This window comes from Dreissena polymorpha, chromosome 4, assembly GCF_020536995.1.
Source record: "Dreissena polymorpha isolate Duluth1 chromosome 4, UMN_Dpol_1.0, whole genome shotgun sequence".
In the NCBI taxonomy this organism is placed as follows: domain Eukaryota; kingdom Metazoa; phylum Mollusca; class Bivalvia; order Myida; family Dreissenidae; genus Dreissena; species Dreissena polymorpha.
The window spans coordinates 86301801-86327461 of record NC_068358.1 but is presented as its reverse complement, the minus strand read 5'-3'; the positions used below and the strand labels follow the sequence as shown (position 1 = coordinate 86327461).

Sequence of the window (25661 nt, the reverse complement as noted above, 5' to 3'; positions counted from 1 at the left end):
GAATTGGACTCTGTTTACGTTTATTGTATTCTACAAATACTATGTTACATAACGTTTTCTAGTTTGCTCAGTTAACGATTTAAAAAGCAATAGTTCTATGCAATAAACTCGTACATACAAGTGGAAAAATAGTCAACATTGTATTGTATTTAATTCCAACGGTTGATTACAAACATGAAAATACATATATAATAACAAACGTGAAAATACATTTATAATAAAAGAATCATGCACTTTAATTTGAGATAAAAGAAGAAAAAACAGAAATTAAGTCCAGTTATATTGAGTGTGCATATGCAAAAATATCTAAACTTATGTGTGTTATAACATTCAATGACATACATTGAGTAATCAGAAAAGTAAAAACTAAATGTCATTAGCTTTACTATACAGGTGTCTGAAAAGCTTAAATATTACAATACGAACATAAACATAGTATATAATATTTTGCTACAAATATTGTTTTTATTGAAATGCTAGTTTTTTTACAAAATGATCAACATGTCAAGTTTCTTATATATATTGTGTGTGTGATGACATATTTTTTGTCGAGGCAAATTTGAAACAAGCAATATTGTGTTAAATTTTTCTTGGAGTTTAAAGAACAAATTAGTTCAAATAAAACAATGTCGACAGGCATTTACAGCTTACGTACTAAGTATAAAGTGCAAAAGTTATCATTATTTAACCTACTGAACATTGTTTCATCATCGAATCAGGCAAACAATGTAAGACAGCTGTTTGATAGTTAGCACTCAAAATACATAATGGGAATAAAAAAATAAATAAAAATGCCAGCATGTATAAATAATAAACGCATGTATAAAGTGTAATAATGAAATAATAAGTACACATTATGATGAAAAATCATCATTTGTTTGTATATTGTCAAGACTGGGTCAGACAGCAACATTGTACATTGTTGTGTATTGTCAAAACCGAGGTAAAACAAATCTACGCTCCCAGCATTAATTACATTTCGACACTGTCAAAAGGCCTCAAAAAAGAAAGGCTAGATTTTTCACTTGAGATGAATTATTTCATGTGTTAACGTTTTACATACTCGTAATTGTATTAAGTATTGTTTTCTAAACATAAAATGGTAAAACCTCAGGTACGCCATGTGTATAGCACATAGTTCTTCATTTATCGCATATGGCAGATTGCCAATAAAGCCCGACAATGCACTAAACGAGGTACTGAGTTCACTGCATTGGATCGTTCTGTGCGAGTTGGGAGGTGGGAGTTACACCGTTTGTGTAGTTCAAACCACTTGTTATTATCCCTGAGTTATTCACAACTCATTATGATGTAAAGAAATAAAACAAAGCAAAAACATAAATTAAAATTCTATAAAAATGAAACATTTCAATAATATTACTAATAATAATATTTACAAAAGGATTTCCTGTAAATCAGAGGAAACTGCACGTTTACATTAAACAAAAAGTCTTCATAAGACATCGTCAAATACTTTAACTATTTAGAGACATATTATCACAAAGTTTAATGTTAAGATCATCGAATCAAGATTTCTCAAATTTTTCGCAATTATGGTTGTAAAAATCCAGACATACATTTGTTATGTATATTCATATTGAGTTGTATGGCAACACAATATCCTTAATTAATCAATCGAAATAAACAAAATATTGCAAACAGCAACAATTCACAAAAATTAAATTTTAATGCAAGTACATCTATCGTAAACATTCTTTATGATAAAACTACCACGACATTTAGATATTGTAAGTAAGTCATGACATTTGTCGGTTTTTAAATACAAATATATGAAATAAAGTTATTGTTATAAATAATTTACAGTAAAACTCTTTAAAACTCAATGAAAAGTCAGTGTTACAGATTTTTCATAACGACTTGCAATATTAATTATAATATTTTAAAAACCATCGCAAGAAAACGCTATGCATAATTCAGTAATCTTATTGAAGCAAATGAATTGCAAATTACATATGACAACTACCATTGCGCCAACATTATTTCGTTAGTCGTCATGAAACATCAACTTTTTAGGCATAAAAATAAAATTCAACTTGTAACGTGCAGTTCTAAAATCCAGCCATCTTATAATACAGTAATAGAACTTTTAAAACTATAATCGACACTTTTCACTATCTTCTCTCCGACTAATCACCGAGGAGACATCTTAGCAGTTGCCAAAGGTACAATTCGTGGTGGTTCCTCTGAAGAAATTTGTTGCGAGCATCGCGATGATTACGACGCTACAGATCACTCCAATCACAATACTAATAATCGTAAGGTTCCGGGCATTCACCGAGTACCGGTTTGCGTTAGTCAGATCACCACTATTAAGCGCATTCTTGGACTATAAACAAAAATAAATAACGTATTGGAATAAAAATATTAGGCACGAATTTAGTCATATTCAACGGATTGTAAGGAAAGTAATTACTTTATTGTCATAAAAACATTACTCAGATCAAACATGTCCTAGTTTTTATCTTTGTCATGTCTCTTAATAGCTAATATAAAGCTTAATTAGCTATTCTTTATATTAGGATATTCATACGGCCTTTGATATTATTGAAGGAATACGAAACTCTAACTCATTTTCAACAAATAGGCAATGTCTAGCTCAATGCTGTTTAACTAAGATTGTTGGGTTTAGGTTGAATGCATAACAATAGTAGGGAAAGAAAGATATTATGGTGTTTCAAATCATTATCATAAGTGTTAAGTGCTGCGCGTATCATACTGGCAATAAAACATATTCAACGATTAAAGAAATGATTAGTTTAGTATCATGCTGTAATGTATTTTTCAAGCGTTAAAAAAGATCTCAAAAGCTGCATAAATACCTGCATTGCAAAATAGATGGCGCCGGCCCCAGTTGGCCAGAAGCAACACAAACAAGCAAATATCGAAGGCAGCAAAAAGTCTGTAGGTCGTTGCCCTAACGGTACCGTCGACGGCTGTGGCTGGGCTAAAACCTAGATGAAAATTAAAAAAGGAAATTACACAAGTTTTAACACTATAAACATTCAAACTTAGTAGCACTGAAAACTATAAAATTGTGATAATTTGAAATTACAATACTGAAAGCTTTATAAACAGCACAACTAAGAGTTGTGGTAATAATAAGAGTGTAGGCTCTGAAGAGTTCAAAATAACTTACATTAGAGATATTTTAAAGCGTAAAAATTCTTTAACATCTACACGCCTTTTAAAAAGAACTGTGTCTTATTATTACCCGCCTTGTTTAAAGAAAGACAATTAAGAAATGTCCTGTCTTGATAACTTTCATTACCGAGATATTACCTTGGTAAAGAATTATTCCAAAAATTTCCTACTCTGTTATTACCGTGATTTGCTTTTTTATATAAAAAAATCTGGACCTGCTCAATGGCAAAAACTGCAATAACCATGACCTGAGGTATAAGCTTACCACGACATACCCGTGTTCGCCGCCATAGCCTTGTTGAACATCGCCAGCTTTTTGCCCGTAGCCTTGTGGCTGTCCGTAATAAACGTGCTGCTGAGTGAAGGCCGGTGGTTGCGGCTGCTGCAGCTGCTGAGGTGGAGATTGTTCCCAAGGTATCGACTTTTCGCTCGGTATGTTGTCAACGCCTGCAACAATAGTGATACACCTACAGTTATTTGTTTGTATAATTCTTCATTTAAGCATATCAACAGATGGGAGTACCTCATATAAATACTCAATATAAACATATGAGCCTCCATCTTAGCAAGCCGGGCTTAATACATAAGCGTTAGTTATGTCTGAACGATTTTCAACATAATGAAAACACATATTTCAAAGGTTATGAAAGATTTGCAATTGTAACTTAAAAAATGCTGCCATGGAGCGATGTTAACAATCGTGAAAGAATTGACCCCCTTAGTTATTCACAAAATAAGTTTATTTATACACATTTAAATTGTCTACACACTTTAAATTAAAGTAACATGATATCGTTTATAGAGCAAGTGCTAAAATGCGACTTACGTGTACATTAAAAAAAATGTGTTTTCCTATGTGCATAACAATTAACAAATTTGGTTAAATCGCAATATATAAATTCACTATAAATTCAACATTATATACGAAGGCACATTTCCCCAACGACGAATTGTTTTATGCGCATATGTCTTCGAAACTTACATCGAAACTGAAACTTTATAAGTGAGGGAAACACGCCTTCATATTCCATTAAGCAATTTATTGTCGACAAATTGTCAAAATGTAGTAAGTTGTGCCGCACTATACATTTTTGTCTTCTGTTTCGAATCGTTAAAGACAAATGTGCTTTTAAATGAGACAGCTCAAATGTTACGTACAAGGAATATACCAAATTTACACAACTGTTATTTCACAGTGCTTATAAAGCTGCTTCGTAAACCTAGCTTTTGGACAAAATGAACACGTGCTGGTACTTCTACACTATCAAAAGGAGGGTAGCTCTCAAACGGGTACCCGACAACGAATCGGATTCACGGGTCGAAAAATACCCGCGGATCCGGGCCAAATATTTACCAAACGTTACCGGGTCTGGTCGTTAATTCACGAAAGTGAAGACATATGTCCCATATCTCAAACAAAACATCCAGTTAATGAGACTAAACACATTCTGAAAATGTTTTGTGATATATATTTACGAAGACACGAGAATCTCTAGTCACTTACCAATATGCACACACTTTCAGCGTCAATAGTGGCCTAGAATATTGGCTAGTAAAATAGTAAAGCTAAGTTCTATATTTGCTTTTGGCGCCAATAGGAAATTGGGCATGATGTAGTTTATTATAATATTTGCCCTAGAAAAGATTAAAGGCTCTGGAAGTCTTCCATATGTGGTCTAAGACGGCTGTTAACCATCTTCATAGTGGTAAATCAGAATGTATGGATAATTCCCCGATTGCGTGTGCGTCGTTATTAAACTCTTTATCGCTATTTTAATTGATCGTGTGTATGTCGCTTTTGCACTTAAAAGAGGATTTCCCGATCGTGTGTATGTCGAAATCGCAATTTACAGGTGGGGGGGGGGTCTCTTTTATGTAGCACTAAGAATTTACATAGGATTGCCCGATCGTGTATATTTTGCAATTGCAATGCGAGGGCATGGTAATTAGTACATGGTTTATACAATGATACATTTTATCTATTGTTAAGTTATGCGAATACGTACGGAATCCGTATAGTGCCTTCTATAATCTCGCCCTTCTTTATTCAAGGGCGCCACACGAGGCGATGCACTATATTTTGTAATTATACGCTTTGTAAACACATTTATTCATGAAGTACATACAACTTGCAAAGCTGCACGTAGTCCTCATAAATAGACATAATTTGCGTCACCGCTGAATGTTAAACAGGTAAACATGCCAGTGTTGGTAAACAGTTCACGACAAAATAGAACGACCGCTGTTTTCAATTTGAGCGCTTTCTTTATATTACATAATAGATCTAACCTACACACATTTCGTTGAAATCCGGTTATAAGTATAGTCGATGTCAAAATGAGAAAATTTTCGGCAAAATGTCTAGATAAAATTAGCTATGCTTTGATATTTACTTATGTTTATTATCTGCACTGAAATGTCAATATCTATAGGATTCTTAAGAATAGGATATTAACCATTCTAACTTAATGATTCACCTAAAATGTTTTCGAATAACTTCCTGGTATAAGCCTTTGTGCAGTTATTTATTCAGGCAATTTGAATTGAAACCCGTTGAATTACATTTTGCTAACATATTTAACACTCAAAACATTAAAGTGGTTTTGCACGATTTTTATATGTGTTAAATGGTAATATTCTTATAAACATATGTTAAAAAACACAAAATAGGCAAGATAAATTATACTTTAAAGACGAATTTCATAAAATACAGCAAAAACAAATTAGCGCACCGAGCCGATTGTGACGAAGATATTTCGTACATATTTTCCTACAATAACCGAAGCATTCGTCTTTTTATTAGGTTCGAAGTTAGTGTTTATGTGTCGTATGATTAGATATCGTTGAAGGAAATTATAATGATCCGTAAAACAAAATTGTGTCGTTGCGTCGTTTGAATAAATCTGCACTAAAACTTCATTTAGATTCACATCGTCACATCGTACATGCATGCTGGCAATTTGACTGAACAGACATTTTCGATTTCAGAATAAAATATATGGCTTATTTCGCATTTTCGACACATGTTCTTCTTAACTTTTATTTTAATTTACATTGAAATATATATGTATGATGAGTTTTTTACTTTTTATTTATATAAATTCATAAATATTTGACAAAATCGTGCACACCCTCTTTAAAAATAGCTTCATTAAACGAATAGAATCAAATTTACATGTTCTGTAATAATAAACAATTAGCATTTTTTAAATTTCTTTTAAGTCTTATAAGATGATCTTTAATCAGTAGTTCAGATATATTAACTGTTTAGTTTATAGTTCGTTAATGTTTATTTCTTTACAATCAGATTGTGCACAACATGTTTTTCTGCATTGGAAACATCTCCAACAAAATTAAGAGCTAACGTTTTATGCAATTGATGTCTTCACATATTATAAAATACGACGTTGATTAAATTTCTGATTGCCCAAAATAAAAAGAGCCCCAACATGATCAGCAAAGAGACTTCTCAGACCCTATACCATAATATATATTTCATGTTTGTCTTAAGCAGTACTAATATTGTATCAATGCTATAACACAGTATGGGTTATTTATTGCATATAATATAATCGATGCAACGTTGTTATTTTGGTTTTGTTTTGTTGCTGTTGTTGTTGTTGTTGTTGTTGTTGTTTTAATTAAAAAAAAAACTGTCACTGTTTTAAAATATAATCCATATACTCATCACCCACCACAGCAATATACAAGTAAGAGATTGTGTTTATTACAAACATGTGTCCAGTCAATAACTATTGATAATGAATCGTGATCATAGATACATATTGTAACATCGATGTTGTAGTTCAAATTCATAATAGTATTTAATTTAGTTTAAATTTTTATGATAATGCATCATGTTGGAAATATTATGTTAAATAATTATAATTTAATGAAGCAATACACTTTTTAAATGTGATAATTTTTATTTTAAAAATAAATCAGTAAATTAAATCTTAGGCAACTTTAAGCTATAATATAGTTAAGCAAAGCTTACCGGCTTTTTCCATCATGAACGTTTGTGTTACAAAATCCTAAACTTACAATTTTGTCGCAACTTTACAATCTAACGTTACGGCGGTATATTTATACTTTATTGACAAACGGGAACATGTTGAAATACACGCACTCTATATTAGCCAGTTCAAACCAGTCTATTTATTAAACCGCACGTGCGCCATTGAACGAAATGTTGCAATCTAACAGTGTACTGTTAGCATATTTAACAGAAAACATATCACGTAAACAATAATTTAACTCATTTGATACTGAAAATCCGTCTAGAGCATTTAAACACGTTTAAAAACAGTGGAGTGTGGCACTTTATAATTGACGCGTTGCATATGTCAAAAGGCGAGAACAATATCTTCTAACAACATGATATAAAGTTTAATGTTTTAAATGACATGTACAGATATACGCGATACTTCTATACGTAAGAGGCCAACTAAGATTGTTGGATTTATGATGCATATAGCAGACAAATACATGCAATTATACCATTTACTTTGACTTTTGAGCAGTTGTGCTCCAAGTATATCGAATTATATTTAAAGGAGAGATAAAAATCACCATAATTTGCGGGTCAAATAAGGCCTACACTACATCTAGCGCAAGTTGTGCCTTCCGCCACGCGAGATACACCTAGGAACAGAGTGGAACACCATGGAACGTTGTGATGTCGCCGTGGCGAGAGGCTGGATCAAATATGTTGAGAACTCGAGCGTGGGCGATTTCGGGAAATACATCTGTAATTTGCGGTGAATTAAGTGTTTATGTAAATACACATGTAACATTTAGATACATTAGTTTCATTGCATTGAATAATTTATATTTAAATAGTCATTGCTCGACACTTTTATATAAAATTTACCCTCTTTACATAATTATTTTACATGTCTTCAATCGAGCGTGAGTGTAGATCGTTTCATACTTCATGTTGCTATTTTTAGATATCACGTGACGAATCGTTATTTCAGACCGAGGCTAAACGTGTATATTTCTTTAAAGTAAAATATCGATGATTATAAACCAGTATAAACCAGCAAGCGAACAACTAAGGTTAATAGCAAGTTTTGCATGCCACTTTTGCTGATGACCATTAACCTGATCACCGCCGCATACGCACCGATAAATAATTCGTTGTTTCAGTTCTTGAACTATAATCATTAACAATTTGACATATAATATGAATATCGTATTAAATAACATAATTTTGAAAGGATCGTTTATATAAAAAGTAAGAAAACATTTTTTTACCTAAACGTGTCGCGGAAGAGTTAGTTTATGAATGATTCAAATAGTCCACTACGTGCTATGTCATGCAAGTGGTATTTTTTGCAGCACAGTTCATTCCAAATCTGATGCTATTAATAAATTTGGGCAAATAAAACGACTGCGTAATGTCTAGATTGCAATACACTATCATGCGTCTTTTGCGTAACCTCGATGATAGCGCTTGATTGACTAATTGTCCAGCGGGGGGGGGGGGGGGGGGTCTGATATGGCTGGGAAATCTGCAGCAGGTCTTCTAAATGACTTTTGAAATTCACACATACACTTGCGCAGATGAGGCTATTTGTTACCAACCCTAATAACAGCCGATTCTTTATCAAATCAACGGAAGAGAAACAAAAAAATCAAGCTAAAAACAATTAAAAGCAACTCATGTTATTGTTATATTCATATGAATTCCATTTCATTATTGTTGGGAAAATTTGTTACAATCGGAAATATTTTATAAATTTTCACTGTATTATATATGTTTAAATAATACTTCGCATTTTGACTCGGTACTAAATCGTCCGAGGAAGACACAATGGACTATCGATAAACGTTGTTAACACAGTATTGCTTTCAAGATGAGGAAACAAAAACTACCGAAAAAATACAGTGTCATTATAAGACGGAAATCGTTTCTTATCTAACCACAAATGTCTGCCGTACTCTTCAGTCGGTATGGGTGTCGTTATTTTAAGACTGAAATTCTAACGAAATTTGCCAGTTTGCTATAAATAACACAGTTTCACTTACATTTTCTATCGAAAAGTATTGTAATAAGATGTTCCATTTATAAGAAACAAATATATTTTTATAGATCCTTGTCATGCGAAAATGGGTCTAATGTCATATGCGGCCAGCATAGCTATGGTCCAGCCTGCGCATCTCGCAGTAGGTCAGGAGATACCTAAGGAGACCACGAAACCGTGCGTGATCAATAGCGGACAGCGCAGCTCCTTACCAGACTGCCCAACTGCACAGACAGTGTTTAGCTACGCTAGCCAACGCGCCATAAGACCAATTTTCGCATGACGCGGCTATAAAAGTATGATTTGAATGGGTCGAAAGAAAACTGCATGTTGAAAGAAAACTGCATGCTTATCAAATATTTGAATACTATTTATTTCGATGGTGACAAAATTTAAGCAGTGAATATGCGAAATACAAGAAACAAAAAGCAGCAATAACAAGTTAAATCTTTGTGTTCAATTTAATTATTTAAAGCTTATTTTTTGTTACTTTATTTCAAAGTCAGGATATTATATTTTAGCGTTTGCGATCGACAAAATTGTCAATAGCAATTCAATCTGTCAGCTCGCGATTTAAGTTGAAAATGTAAAAGAAAATGGCGATTGTCAAAAAAAATCAAGGTAACTGTATAAATGATATAGTATTCATTAGTTTAACATAGCTCGGCCAGCAGCTGGAGCATGCACGTCTCGATCGGGGCGAGACTCACTCTCAGAAGATTTTCTTGAAGACTACGAAGAATCGCTAAAAGGAAAGGGAAATGTCCGTAGGTCGCTATTTGTTTGATAGCCTGAGGAAGGTCAGATATGGGAACTTTCTCGGTCGGCTCTGTTAATCAAGCGAGAACAGTCATCCCTCGACCCGGACGTCCTAATCTGCTGACTTCGCTGACTCCCAGAACTAGGAAGGATCGGTAAGCGGAATGGTAATTGTACGTTGGTAGATAGTGGTTTCACTACATCGTCGGAAGAGGGACGGGACAAGCGGAGGTGGCAGCGAAGCGGACGGGCGTGGCGGACCTTGGGCAGCGATACAGGCCAGGATTTCGACTGGATGGCCCTATGCAGATAATGGAAGTGTCGAAGGACGGCGGTACTCAGTAGTCTCAACGTGCTGGGGAAACCGTTCTGGGGTTCTGGTTGATGGCTTGTGGCGTCTAGAGGGGCCATACAAGATGCGCATCGCGCGAGCAGCGAGAAGAAGATCTTTAATTTTCAGCATTCCAATTGCAGAGTAATCTTGTCCTTTTAAGAGCAACCATACATGAATTGTCGTTTAATTGTATACCTGTGCATATTACGGTGTCTTTTGCCACCGTGCACTGGTCTATTTTTTATTAATATTTTCGAATACCCGGGCAGCCGATGTCAATTTGACAAGCCATATTTCAGTCATGTGTGCTGACAATGATGCGTTACAAGAATTTCGCAGGTTACTTTCTAGTCACCAAACTGTAATTTTCGCCGCCCAATCTGTTCCGCAAATGCTTAAGGAAGGGAGCGTTTACCGAAGATCGTTAAAGCGGGACTGCACGATTTTATCAAATAGTAATGCATTAACAAAAAATGTGTAAAAAACAACTTTGTATACATATATTTCAATATAAATTTAAATAAATGTTAAGTAAAACATGTGTCGAAAAATGCAAAATAAGCCAGATACTTAATTCTGAAATCGAAAATGTCTGTACAGTCGAACTCGCCAGCATGTACCGGTATATGATGCAATTACGATGTAAATCTAAATTTAGTTTTACAGATCATTTTAATTTCCTGCAACGATATTCATACCACACACGAATACTAACTCCGATCCAAATAAAAAACGAATGCTTCGGTTATTGTAGGAAAATATTTACGAAATATCTTCGTCACAATCGGCTCTGGTTGCTCATGTGTCTTGGCTGCATTTTATGAAATTCGTCTTCCATGTATAATTGTTCCTGCCTATTTTGTGTTATTGTAACATATTTTTATCAAAACATTACAATTTAACACATGTAAAAATCGTGCAGTCCCGCTTTAAACAAAGAATTACAGTTTTACCATTTACGCATTATATAAAACGGTAATTAATACAGTAAATTAAAGAAAGACAATGTCGGGCATCACCCTCACACCCTTTAAATTTAAACAATAGTAGCTTATTAAAAGTTAACAACAAATGGTGAGCACTTTAATCCGTATGGCGAGTAAGTTGTGAAAACAACATTCTATAAAGAATCTACGTGGTAGCAATTTGATTTTAGTACATGCATATTTCGTTTTTATATAGCTATGCGTTAAATATAATTTTCGATGTTTGAAATTTATTGAATGAGTCGAAAATTACTTTCCCTTCAGTATGAATTTGCCGCTAGAGGCGCTCTAGAAGCACGAGGTTTTCGTGCATGGTTAAAACGTGGTCAGTTTTCGTCATTCAGCTTTGGGAACTCGCACGGTATACATGTTATTTTTCGGCTGGGGTTTACACAATGGACGACATGGAGCGAGCCACGTGTTCGGAAGACATAAATAACAATTTAAAGGAAATTCTGTTTGAATTAAAGAAACAGCAAGTTGATATAACTTCTTTGAGTTAGTTTACCAGTGTCGTCTAAACAAGACCATAATGACATTAAATGGAAATATGAAGGAAACAAACAGCAATATGATTTGAATTGTGATGTCCAAGAAGGAATCAAGCAATGCATGTGGGCAATTGAAAACCAGAAAAGCGACTACGCAAAGGAAGTTTTATCGGAGGTTGCCAAGAAAATTCACACGAGAAATAAACACATAAGGATGGCGGAAACGTCAGAAGGCGGGTGGGAAACTGTCAAACAGTATGAACAGAACCCCCTCGCGAGTGACTCAGATGACGAGTCGAGAATCAATAGGGCGGATTCTAAAGCTCTAAAGAAAAAGGTTAAGCAGGCGAAGTTAAAGAAAAAGCCAGCCGTCCTGTATGGACACTCGAACGCACTCCGTCAGTTGCTTGAGGGACAGGCAGGAACACGTCCGGCGCCGTACCCGTTACCACAGAGGCCCACACCACCGTCGATTGGTTCTTTTCGTGGCTACTCTGGATGGGGTCCCCAGCTCGGGCCATGCTTCGCGTGTGGACAGGTCAGTCACATCCGGCGGACGTGCCCCACCACCAGAGGGCAGCAAGCGAGCGCTCAGGCCAGGAAGTACTGATGCCACTGAGGCGAGCCCACCCGTGACCGAAAGTGCTGTATTTAAAGATGAGTATTACATTCATGAACAAAATGACAGATTTACTTATGATTATTTTATTTACGAGCAAGGTCAGAAAGACATTATTGTTAAAAATAGATTGAAAGAACATATCCAATTTTTTAAAAACATTGGCGCCAATCAATTTATTATTTATTCTATAGAACACGGTTATAAGATTCTATTTTATCTTTTACCCGAAAGCGTATTGCTTAAAAACAATAAATCAGCACGTGATAATAGGGAGTTTGTAAGGAAAGCAATTACAGATTTGTTAGATCGGGATTTGGTAGAAAAAACAGATGCCCCTCCTCGTGTTGTTAATCCACTTTCTGTATCCATTCAAAGTAATGGTAAAAAGCGTCTCATTTTGGATCTGAGATGGGTAAATAAACACGTATGGAAACAATCGGTTAAATATGAGGATTTGAGATTAGGTTTGATGTTTGTTAAAGAAGGGGGATTTATGATAAAGTTTGATATACATTCTGCTTACCATTTTGTGGATGTATATCCTGAATATACAACTTACCTTGGGTTTTCGTTTGAAGATGATCATGGTGTAGTTAGTTACTTTAGGTTCAAGGTTCTTGCATTCGGGTTGGGTGTAGCACCTTATTTTTTCACTAAGCTTACAAGGCCACTTATAGCAAAGTGGAGGGGCGAAGGTAAACGAGTTATTATATTCTTGGATGATGGTTTTGGTACACATTATAATTATGAGGAGACGAAAAAGCTTGCGTCTGATATAAAGCAAGATTTGCTTCTCTCTGGATTTATCCCTAATGTAGATAAATGTATCTGGGAACCAGTACAGGAAATGGAGTGGCTGGGTGTTAATATTAATATGAGAGAGTTTTCAATAAGAATTCCTGAAAGAAGGATTAGCAAGGCTATGAATACCATCAATAGTTTATTGGGCTCTGTATATTTGCCAGTAAGAAAGGTAGCTAGTTTTATTGGTCAAATTATTTCTATGAGTATTGTAATTGGCCCTGTAGCTCAAATAATGACTAGATATTTGAGTATCGATGTTGCGAAAGAGTGCACGTGGAATGCGTACGTTAAGTTGTCAATCGATAGTGTAGAGCAATTGGCATTTTGGAGAGAAACGCTCAATTTGCTTAACAAAAGATTGCTTGTTGCTACTGGCGCGTGTTCAAAAGTAGTATACAGTAATGCATCTGCTGTGTCTTATGCCGGATATGAGGTAGGGACGGTGAATGGTGTGGCGCATGGGTCATGGTCGTCAGAGGAGACTAAAATGTCTTCTACTTGGCGGGAACTTTGTGGAGTTTATAGAGTTTTAAAGTCATTAATTGATGTGCTTGCAAGTCACCGCGTTAAATGGTTTACAGACAATCATGGAGTTTGTAGTGTTATTAAAAAAGGTTCTATGAAAAAGGATCTACAAGATTTAGCTATCAAAATATTCCAATTAACAGCGAAAAATTCAATTCATTTAGAAGTTGAATGGATTCCGAGAGAAGAAAACGGTTTGGCAGATTATTTATCTAAGATTGTAGAGACGGATGACTGGGGAATTGGTTTAAATGTATTTGAAATGTTGCAAAGTAAATGGGGCCATTTAGATGTAGATGTTTTTGCGTCAGAACATAATGCTAAAGTTTTAACATTCTTTAGTAGATTTTGGTGCCCTAAATCTGCAGGTATCGATGCATTTACATTTGACTGGAGTATTTTTTGGGGGGTGTACGTTCCTCCTGTTACTCTAATTCCCAGAGTTTTGAGTAAAATGGCGTATTGTAAAGCGAAAGGCGTTTTGGTTGCGCCAGAATGGAAATCGGCTAGTTTTTGGCCACTTATATGTGATAATTCTGGCGACTTTAGTGTATTTGTTAAAGATTTTATCTTTTTGCCTACAAATAAAGATTCATATACACCATGCAGAAATGGTGTTGGAATATTTGGTACAGAAAACCTGCGGTTCAGAATGATTGCTTTTTTCGTTGAGTTTTAAAGGCTCTACTCGTCATATGTAATTTACCATATCATGAATAAGGTGTTTCCCTATATAACTAATTCTGTTTTTGCCCTAAATTCAAAAGAGGGAGCACGAGGTTTTCGGGAGCACGAGGTTTTCGTGCATGGTTAATGAGTATGCGCTGAGGTGTACAGCGGTTATGGCGCTTGCCATTTTACAGTGACCTGTAACACACAAGGTGTGGGAACGTAAGTGTAATCACGATACGAGGTGTCGGTATCGGCTGTAGTGGTTGTAATAGAAATTGGAATGTATTTGTCTGTTTTTTAAATGTGTGTGTTTATGTTGAATTTTTTATTAACACGAAGTTGTCGGTTAACATATGTTTTTAATTTTACTCGTGAATGCGTATGCGCTGATGTGTTCAGCGGTTAAGGCGCTTGTCTTAATTGAAGCCACAGTGGCTTGTTAAACACCAGGTGTGGGAACGTGCGTTTAAGCACGGTGCGACGTGCCGGTATCGGTTGTCGTGGTTGTATTATAAATTAATGCATTTGTCTGTTGTTGTTGTTTTAATGAGTGTGTTAATGTTAAAGTTTTTATAAACACGAATTTGTGTGTTTAAATATGTTATTAATTTTACTCGTAAATGAGTATGCGCCGATGGTTCAGCGGTTAAGGCGCTTGCCTTAATTGAAGCCACAGTGGCTTGTTACACACCAGGTGTGGGGACGTGCGTTTAAGCACGGTGCGACGTGCCGGTATCGGTTGTCGTGGTTGTATTATAAATTAATGCATTTGTCTGTTGTTGTTGTTTTAATGAGTGTGTTAATGTTAAAGTTTTTATAAACACGAATTTGTGTGTTTAAATAAGCTGTTAATTTTACTCGTGAATGAGTATGCGCTGATGGTTCAGCGGTTAAGGCGCTTGTCTTAATAGAAGCCACAGTGGCTTGTTACACACCAGGTGTGGGAATGTGCGTTTAAGCCGGTATCGGCTGTCGGGTTATTAATATACATTGGGATGTATTAGTTTGTTTTGAACTTTTTATTAACATACATTTGTGTGTTTACATCTGTTTTTTCAGAGACATGCAGATGACATAAACGCGCTGCCTGACGTCTTGGTGGGGGGAATGTCCTTGCTGCCGGAGTTACTCAAAGAATCAAGAGCTATGAACACATCAGAGGCATACAGAAGGGGGTTTAAAAGGTGGTGTGATTGGGCTTTGAGTAATAACTTAACCAGTGAGGATACTTTTCCCGCCAAGGCGTTTCATGTGGCTTTATATATGACATCTTTAATTCAAACTGCTCCGTCACCAAGTCCTATTGTGAATGCTTTTTATAGTATAAAGTGGTATCATGACTTGTTGGACTTACAATCACCAACCGATTCTAATTTAGTTAAAAATGTGTTAGAGGCTGCTAAGAGGAGACTAAGCAAACATTCGAATAGAAAAGAACCAATTTCTGTATCTGTACTTGAACACGTTTTTCACTGTTTGTATAAAGAAAATAATGTGTTTAATCAAAGGACAATTTGTGCACTGTTACTTTCCTATGCTGCATTTTTAAGAAGTAGTGAGTTGTTGAATTTAAAGAGATGTGATATTATTAATTACCCAATGTATATGAGTATTTTTATTTAGTCATCCAAGACCGACAAGTTTCGGGATGGAGCATGGGTGCCTTTAGCTAGAACTAGTACTGTTTTATGCCCAGTAGTTAATCTTGAAAGATATTTTGTGTGGGCTAAGATACCAAGTGATTCAGAATGTTTTGTCTTCTCTCAACTGTCAAAAACAAAAGAAGGTTTTTAACAAAGGCAATGTGATAAACATTTATCATACAGCAATTTAAGAAAACTTTTAATTGATGCTATCAAACCTTTTGTAAGTGATATAAAATGTTATGGTTTACATTCATTGAGATCGGGTGGAGTCACAGCGGCAGCTAACATGGGTATTCCTGACCGTTTGTTTAAGCGTCACGGACGATGGTCCAGTGAGTCCGCGAAGGATGGTTATGTTAAGGATTCGATAGATGACAGGCTAAGGGTGTCTAAGTGTTTAGGTTTGTAATTGTTATAATTATGTAAATATTAAGAACAATTGTTATAATATTTATTTGTTGACAATTATGTTACGTTTAGTAGCCCGTTCTTTTAATTCAGCCGGTATGCGAGTCCCTGCGGCTAGTACCAAAAAACAGAGTTTTTGTTTGTTTGCTATATAGGCAAAGGAGGGATGTAAGGGAAATATAATTTTCGATGTTTGAAATTTATTGAATGAGTCGACAATTACTTTCCCTTCAGTATGAATTTTCCGCTAGAGGCGCTCTAGAAGCACGAGGTTTTCGTGCATGGTTAAAACGTGGTCAGTTTTCGTCATTCAGCTTTGGGAACTCGCACGGTATACATGTTATTTTTTTAAATAATGTGTTAATATTTCATATTATGGAAATTATATATGAAATTGAATAATTGATATATGTATTGAACTAAATTAACATAGAATGTCACTGTATGATGACTGTTAGAAAGATTGTATTATGTGATGTATGTTTGACGTTTTGATGATAGTTATTATGTTAAGTATAATAATAAATGGACAGCCGGTATGCGAGTCCCTGCGGCTAGTACCAAAAAACAGAGTTTTTGTTTGTTTGCTATATAGGCAAAGTAGGGATGTAAGGGAATATTTGCTGATTAAAGTCCCTTAGTACCATCTAAACGAACGTGTTTTGATAAGAGTTTGAAATAGCTCCTGTCGTCTGTCAAGTCTTATTCATGAAAAGCGTGCGTGTTGCAACATACCAGGTGCTGTAACTAAATATAGACGTGGTTTAGTAGTTATGGTGTCCGCCTAGCAATCGGGAGGTCACGGGATCGATCCCCGTTGTGGAAGTGTTCTTTAGATTTCCCTCATAGACACCAAGAACTAGTTTTAGTCCAAGGAAACACACTCGAGAGCGTTTCAAATATGCCTTAAGCTTTCTATGCAATCGAGCTAAAATAAATGGGTTAAAACTAAATATAGGCGTGCAATTCAGTACATGATGTATTTTAGAATGAAACATTTAAATCGGAATAAATGCACAATATGCAAAAGTATTGACCAATTGAAACTATAGAAAAAATACGTTAATGTACGAATTAAACATTGCAGTAGATGGTACATTCATAAAAATATTGGTGACGGGTGGAGTAGAGGAGTTTCACGTTAATGTCGGAACATGAACATGAATACAAATGAAATTAATGACATTGAATGAAGCCTTCAATTTCAGACGACACATATTACATATTTGTAATGCGGTTTTATCGATAATCTAATACGATGTCCGTTGAAACCAATACATTTATGATTAGAATTATATTGTGGTTCATTCTTTGTTTGACTCACAGACGTTTCCTTAGCACCAACGTAGATATACGTTGCATTTATTTTTTTATCTTAGAAATCATAAGTGGAGTATGTGTGAATCCTGTATACAATTATAGAGATTGTAGATCAATGGTGTTTTCCTCCTTTTTTCAAAATCTCACCACTGTAGACCATTATAAGTAAATTACATTGGTGTTTGCCTTTTTTCGTGGCCGTTCGTTTGGTCTACGTTCGAAAGTCGAACTTCATGTCCTGTGACTGTAAATAATATAAAATACGTTCGAAGAGCGAACAACTGCAATTTCTTCAGCGATTTGATTATTGTTTAGATTCTGGATTTTCATGAGCACTGATACTAGATAAATAGTTTTACAATGAATGTTTTGAAATGATATAAAAAAACGTTGATTTATTTTCTTATTGCCTAAATTTAAAGAATACCAATTTAATACATATATAATCAGCGAAAAGACTTCTCAGATCCCATACTTATATATTTCATGTTGGTGATAGGCAGTGAAAATATTGTATCCATGCTATAAACATCGTATGGGTTACTTATTGTGTTTTGTATGATCGATACAACGTTTGTTTTTAATGATTCAAAATATCATCCAATTACTCATCCCCCACCGCAGCAATATACAAGTGTGAGATTGTGTTTGCTACAAACATGTGTTACAAGTCAATAACTATTAAAAATAAATCGCGGTCATTGATACATATGGTAGCATTGTTGTTCGAGTTCTAATGCAAGATATTATGACATTTAATACATATGTTTATGATTATACACCATTTTTTAAAACTGTTTGTAAACTGATTATAATTGAATTTAGCAATACATTTTTTAATTAGTTAATTTTAACTAAAAAAGAAGTCAGTTAATTTTAGTTGTTTCGGTCAAGCTGCCATTCTCCATACTTTAATGGCTATACAAGATACGGACTGTGCTCTGTGAAAAAATGGTTAAATGCATGTTCGTGAAGTGTCGTCCAAAATTAGTCTGTGCAGACCGCACAGGCTAATCAGGGACGACACTTTCCGCCTTCATGGTATTTTTAGTTAACTGAAAGTCTCTTCTTAGCAAAAATCCAGTTTAGGCGGAAAGTGTCGTCCCTGATTAGCCTGCACAGGCTTATCTAGGACGGCACTTTACGCGCATGCATTAAACCCCCTTTTCACAGAGCACAGGTCATACACAAGTTGTTTTGTGAGAGTGAAAGGAGACCATAAGTCATACCTGGTATAATGAGATTATCGAACATTGAGCAGACTTGTGCCCCGTACGTTGCAGCTTTTTCCACACGATTCGGAGCTGTATCATAACCATGAATTAGTCAGGTTAAATGAAACATATTAATAAATTGTTTACAATAAATTAAATGATATTTAGTGCCATAAAAGTGGATGCCCACACAGATGTTCAAGCACTTAGCCGATACCAACATGTTCCCGTATTTGATGAAGAAAAAACAATGTTTAATCTGTCGTTTGAGCATTCATAATACATAACCGGTTTGTATAACCTTTATTCTAGTTTGTTTTTCATGAAATTGTTCCTGTTTTGAAAAATGAACAATTGTAGTTAACTTTTAAGGAATGCAAAGCGACAAGTTATTTACAACACAACGCCGGTACCGATAAATAAACCAAAGTTTGTTGCAGAGGCACAATGCCAATCAGTCGAATTAACATAGTGCGCAAAATGAATATAAGATCTAACTGTAACGTAACAGTTTATAATGTTAAATAAAATTTTAAGGGTTCTATAAATAAAATATTTGAATGTGAGAAACAATAATAACATAAAAGAAGTTTGGAAAATTGATAATTAATCTTTGTAATATACATAAAATAGAACTTGAATTAAGATCTCTTGCAAGTAAAAACCTGGCCTACCCTTACATTCATTGTTAGAGTAGACTAGATCAACAATTTGAAAGGTCGAATATAAGAAACTCTCGACAAAATGAATTTGATACTCAGCGACGTATATTTAACAGGGTTTCGAAATGACAAAATGGTCAGAACTAATGCCAAGGGAAGTCTAATCTTATTAAGTTATCTCTCACATTCATTAAATTATGTAGTCAAATCAGATGTCTAAAACGATTATTCGATAAATGGGTAAACACGTTCCGGGGGGCTGTTATTGATTCAGTACATTTAGCAATGCAACCAATCAACAATAAGCACTTGCAGAAACAGACACTAATGACCAATCAAAGTTATAATTGAGTTTATGCAAATTAACCTTTAAACAAAATGTAGATGTTTTGTGAGAATAAAAAAGATTCTGAGGTTAGATTTAATAGGAGGGCATTGTTGCTTGCTTTCGTTGGCTGGGCCCGTTGCGGGCTTCGCATGGTATCTTGTATTTAACAAACATTATGAAAACGTTGTGTTGTGTTAATAAACAGAAATCAAACGTAAAGAAATCAGAATTGGACTCTGTTTACGTTTATTGTATTCTACAAATACTATGTTACATAACGTTTTCTAGTTTGCTCAGTTAACGATTTAAAAAGCAATAGTTCTATGCAATAAACTCGTACATACAAGTGGAAAAATAGTCAACATTGTATTGTATTTAATTATAACGGTTGATTACAAACATGAAAATACATATATAATAACAAACGTGAAAATACATTTATAATTAAAGAATCATGCAATTTAATTTGAGATAAAAGAAGAAAAAAAAAGAAATTAAGTCCAGTTATATTGAGTGTGCATATGCACAAATATCTAAACTTATGTATGTTATAACATTCAATGACATACATTGAGTAATCAGAAAAGTAAAAACTAAATGTCATTAGCTTTACTATACAGGTGTCTGAAAAGCTTAAATATTACAATACGAACATAAACATAGTATATAATATTTTGCTACAAATATTGTTTTTATTGAAATGCTAGTTTTTTTTACAAAATGATCAACATGTCAAGTTTCTTATATATATTGTGTGTGTGATGACATATTTTTGTCGAGGCAAATTCGAAACAAGCAATATTGTGCTTAAATTTTTCTTGGAGTTTAAAGAACAAACTAGTTCAAATAAAACAATGTCGACAGGCATTACAGCTTACGTACTAAGTATTAAGTGCAAAAGTTATTATTATTTAACCTACTGAACATTGTTTCATCATCGAATCAGGCAAACAATGTAAGACAGCTGTTTGATAGTTGGCACTCATAATACATAATGGGAATAAAAAAATAAATAAAAATGCCAGCATGTATAAATAATAAACGCATGTATAAAGTGTAATAATGAAATAATAAGTACACATTATGATGAAAAATCATCATTTATTTGTATATTGTCAAGGCTGGGTCAGACAGCAACATTGTACATTGTTGTGTATTGTCAAAACCGAGGTAAAACAAATCTACGCTCCCAGCATTAATTACATTTCGACACTGTCAAAAGGCCTCAAAAAAGAAAGGCTAGATTTTTCACTTGAGATGAATTATTTCATGTGTTAACGTTTTACATACTCGTAATTGTATTAAGTATTGTTTTCTAAACAAAACCTCAGGTACGTCATGTGTATAGCACATAGTTCTTCATTTATCGCATATGGCAGATTGCCAATAAAGCCCGACAATGCACTAAACGAGGTACTGAGTTCACTGCATTGGATCGTTCTGTGCGAGTTGGGAGGTGGGAGTTACACCGTTTGTGTAGTTCAAACCACTTGTTATTATCCCTGAGTTATTCACAACTCATTATGATGTAAAGAAATAAAACAAAGCAAAAAAATAAATTAAAATTCTATAAAAATGAAACATTTCAATAATATTACTAATAATAATATTTACTAAAGGATTTCCTGTAAATCAGAGGAAACTGCACGTTTACATTAAACAAAAAGTCTTCATAAGACATCGTCAAATACTTTAACTATTTAGAGACATATTATCACAAAGTTTAATGTTAAGATCATCGAATCAAGATTTCTCAAATTTTTCGCAATTATGGTTGTAAAAATCCAGACATACATTTGTTATGTATATTCATATTGAGTTGTACTGGCAACACAATATCCTTAATTAATCAATCGAAATAAACAAAATATTGCAAACAGCAACAATTCACATAAAAATATATTTTAATGCAATTACATCTATCGTAAACATTCTTTATGATAAAACTACCACGACATTTAGATATTGTAAGTAAGTCATGACATTTGTCGGTTTTTAAATACAAATATATGAAATAAAGTTATTGTTATAAATAATTTACAGTAAAACTCTTTAAAACCCAATGAAAAGTCAGTGTTACAGATTTTTCATAACGACTTGCAATATTAATTATAATATTTTAAAACCATCGCAAGAAAACGCTATGCATAATTCAGTAATCTTATTGAAGCAAATGAATTGCAAATTACATATGACAACTACCATTGCGCCAACATTATTTCGTCAGTCGTCATGAAACATCAACTTTTTAGGCATAAAAATAAAATTCAACTTGTAACGTGCAGTTCTAAAATCCAGCCATCTTATAATACAGTAATAGAACTTTTAAAACTATAATCGACACTTTTCACTATCTTCTCTCCGACTAATCACCGAGGAGACATCTTAGCAGTTGCCAAAGGTACAATTCGTGGTGGTTCCTCTGAAGAAATTTGTTGCGAGCATCGCGATGATTACGACGCTACAGATCACTCCAATCACAATACTAATAATCGTAAGGTTCCGGGCATTCACCGAGTACCGGTTTGCGTTAGTCAGATCACCACTATTAAGCGCATTCTTGGACTATAAACAAAAATAAATAACGTATTGGAATAAAAATATTAGGCACGAATTTAGTCATATTCAACGGATTGTAAGGAAAGTAATTACTTTATTGTCATAAAAACATTACTCAGATCAAACATGTCCTAGTTTTTATCTTTGTCATGTCTCTTAATAGCTAATATAAAGCTTAATTAGCTATTCTTTATATTAGGATATTCATACGGCCTTTGATATTATTGAAGGAATACGAAACTCTAACTCATTTTTACCAAATAGGCAATGTCTCGCTCAATGCTGTTTAACTAAGATTGTTGGGTTTAGGTTGAATGCATAACAATAGTAGGGAAAGAAAGATATTATGGTGTTTCAAGTCATTATCATAAGTGTTAAGTGCTGCGCGTATCATACTGGCAATAAAACGTATTCAACGATTGAAGAAATGATTAGTTTAGTATCATGCTGTAATGTATTTTTCAAGCGTTGAAAAAAGATCTCAAAAGCTGCATAAATACCTGCATTGCAAAATAGATGGCGCCGGCCCCAGTTGGCCAGAAGCAACACAAACAAGCAAATATCGAAGGCAGCAAAAAGTCTTGAGGTCGTTGCCCTAACGGTACCGTCGACGGCTGTGGCTGGGCTAAAACCTAGATGAAAATTAAAAAAGGAAATTACACAAGTTTGAACACTATAAACATTCAAACTTAGTAGCACTGAAAACTATAAAATTGTGATAATTTGAAATTACAATACTGAAAGCTTTATAAACAGCACAACTAAGAGTTGTGGTAATAATAAGAGTGTAGGCTCTGAAGAGTTCAAAATAACTTACATTAGAGATATTTTAAAGCGTAAAAATTCTTTAACATCTACACGCCTTTTAAAAAGAACTGTGTCTTATTATTACCCGCCTTGTTTAAAGAAAGACAATTAAGAAATGTCCTGTCTTGATAACTTTCATTACCGAGATATTACCTTGGTAAAGAATTATTCCAAAAATTTCCTACTCTGTTATTACCGTGATTTGCTTTTTTATATAAACAAATCTGGACCTGCTCAATGGAAAAAACTGCAATAACCATGACCTGAGGTATAAGCTTACCACGACATACCCGTGTTCGCCGCCATAGCCTTGTTGAACATCGCCAGCTTTTTGCCCGTAGCCTTGTGGCTGTCCGTAATAAACGTGCTGCTGAGTGAAGGCCGGTGGTTGCGGCTGCTGCAGCTGCTGAGGTGGAGATTGTTCCCAAGGTATCGACTTTTCGCTCGGTATGTTGTCAACGCCTGCAACAATAGTGATACACCTACAGTTATTTGTTTGTATAATTCTTCATTTAAGCATATCAACAGATGGGAGTACCTCATATAAATACTCAATATAAACATATGAGCCTCCATCTTAGCAAGCCGGGCTTAATACATAAGCGTTAGTTATGTCTGAACGATTTTCAACATAATGAAAACACATATTTCAAAGGTTATGAAAGATTTGCAATTGTAACTTAAAACATGCTGCCATGGAGCGATGTTAACAATCGTGAAAGAATTGACCCCCTTAGTTATTCACAAAATAAGTTTATTTATACACATTTAAATTGTCTACACACTTTAAATTAAAGTAACATGATATCGTTTATAGAGCAAGTGCTAAAATGCGACTTACGTGTACATTTAAAAAAAATGTGTTTTCCTATGTGCATAACAATTAACAAATTTGGTTAAATCGCAATATTTAAATTCACTATAAATTCAACATTATATACGAAGGCACATTTCCCCAACGACGAATTGTTTTATGCGCATATGTCTTCGAAACTTACATCGAAACTGAAACTATATAAGTGAGGGAAACACGCCTTCATATTCCATTAAGCAATTTATTGTCGACAAATTGTCAAAATGTAGTAAGTTGTGCCGCACTATACATTTTTGTCTTCTGTTTCGAGTCGTTAAAGACAAATGTGCTTTTAAATGAGACAGCTCAAATGTTACGTACAAGGAATATACCAAATTTACACAACTGTTATTTGATTTCACAGTGCTTATAAAGCTGCTTCGTAAACCTAGCTTTTGGACAAAATGAACACGTGCTGGTACTTCTACACTATCAAAAGGAGGGTAGCTCTTAAACGGGTACCCGACAACGAATCGGATTCACGGGTCGAAAAATACCCGCGGATCCGGGCCAAATATTTACCAAACGTTACCGGGTCTGGTCGTTAATTCACGAAAGTGAAGACATATGTCCCATATCTCAAACAAAACATCCAGTTAATGAGACTAAACACATTCTGAAAATGTTTTGTGATATATATTTACGAAGACACGAGAATCTCTAGTCACTTACCAATATGCACACACTTTCAGCGTCAATAGTGGCCTAGAATATTGGCTAGTAAAATAGTAAAGCTAAGTTCTATATTTGCTTTTGGCGCCAATAGGAAATTGGGCATGATGTAGTTTATTATAATATTTGCCCTAGAAAAGATTAAAGGCTCTGGAAGTCTTCCATATGTGGTCTAAGACGGCTGTTAACCATCTTCATAGTGGTAAATCAGAATGTATGGATAATTCCCCGATTGCGTGTGCGTCATTATTATACTCTTTATCGCTATTTTAATTGATCGTGTGTATGTCGCTTTTGCACTTAAAAGGGGATTTCCCGATCGTGTGTATGTCGAAATCGCAATTTACAGGTGGGGGGGGGGGGTCTTTTTTATGTAGCACTAAGAATTTACATAGGATTGCCCGATCGTGTATATTTTGCAATTGCAATGCGAGGGCATGGTAATTAGTACATGGTTTATACAATGATACATTTTATCTATTGTTAAGCTATGCGAATACGTACGGAATCCGTATAGTGCCTTCTATAATCTCGCCCTTCTTTATTCAAGGGCGCCACACGAGGCGATGCACTATATTTAGTAATTATACGCTTTGTAAACACATTTATTCATGAAGTACATACAACTTGCAAAGCTGCACGTAGTCCTCATAAATAGACATAATTTGCGTCACCGCTGAATGTTAAACAGGTAAACATGCCAGTGTTGGTATACAGTTCACGACAAAATAGAACGACCGCTGTTTTCAATTTGAGCGCTTTCTTTATATTACATAATAGATCTTACCTACACACATTTCGTTGAAAT

At 34.6% G+C, this 25661-nt stretch overlaps 2 protein-coding genes and 1 long non-coding RNA gene across 7 annotated transcripts; 2 read left to right on the top strand and 1 right to left on the bottom strand.

Annotated features, from left to right (window-relative positions):
* On the bottom strand, window positions 1-24954 carry LOC127877594 (proline-rich transmembrane protein 2-like). Of its 5 annotated transcripts, none has more exons than XR_008048492.1 (4): window positions 7160-7322; window positions 3438-3609; window positions 2841-2972; window positions 1-2347 (listed from the first exon to the last, which is right to left on the bottom strand). XR_008048492.1 is itself a non-coding variant. In XM_052423617.1 (4 exons), exons 1-4 carry the CDS (start codon window positions 24366-24368, stop codon window positions 2331-2333), a joined length of 363 nt encoding a protein of 120 aa, XP_052279577.1. In that variant the 5' UTR covers window positions 24369-24954; the 3' UTR covers window positions 1-2330. The 5 variants fall into 5 exon arrangements, 4 of the variants coding, with proteins under 4 accessions (XP_052279577.1, XP_052279574.1, XP_052279575.1 ...); XM_052423617.1 differs by lacking the exons at window positions 3438-3609; window positions 7160-7322 and adding exons at window positions 23619-23790; window positions 24327-24954; XM_052423614.1 differs by having other exon boundaries at window positions 3428-3609.
* LOC127877597 (uncharacterized) lies at window positions 11477-17010 on the top strand. Its single transcript, XR_008048493.1, has 2 exons — window positions 11477-11571; window positions 16710-17010. It is a non-coding gene; the product is annotated as an uncharacterized LOC127877597 (long non-coding RNA).
* LOC127877596 (uncharacterized) lies at window positions 11563-12580 on the top strand. The gene has a single exon (XM_052423618.1). It carries the CDS (start codon window positions 11883-11885, stop codon window positions 12369-12371), a length of 489 nt encoding a protein of 162 aa, XP_052279578.1. The 5' UTR covers window positions 11563-11882; the 3' UTR covers window positions 12372-12580.
* Window positions 24955-25661: the final 707 nt, after the last annotated feature.

Coding starts and splice junctions, on each gene's coding strand:
- LOC127877596 (XM_052423618.1), top strand. CDS start 11,883: ATGTGGGCAATTGAAAACCAGAAAAGCGACTACGCAAAGGAAGTTTTA.
- LOC127877594 (XM_052423614.1), bottom strand. Junction 2,973..3,427: donor GCGAACACGGGTATGTCGTG/GTAAGCTTATAC, acceptor ATTTTCATCTAG/GTTTTAGCCCAGCCACAGCC. Junction 2,348..2,840: donor CCATCTATTTTGCAATGCAG/GTATTTATGCAG, acceptor TTTTGTTTATAG/TCCAAGAATGCGCTTAATAG.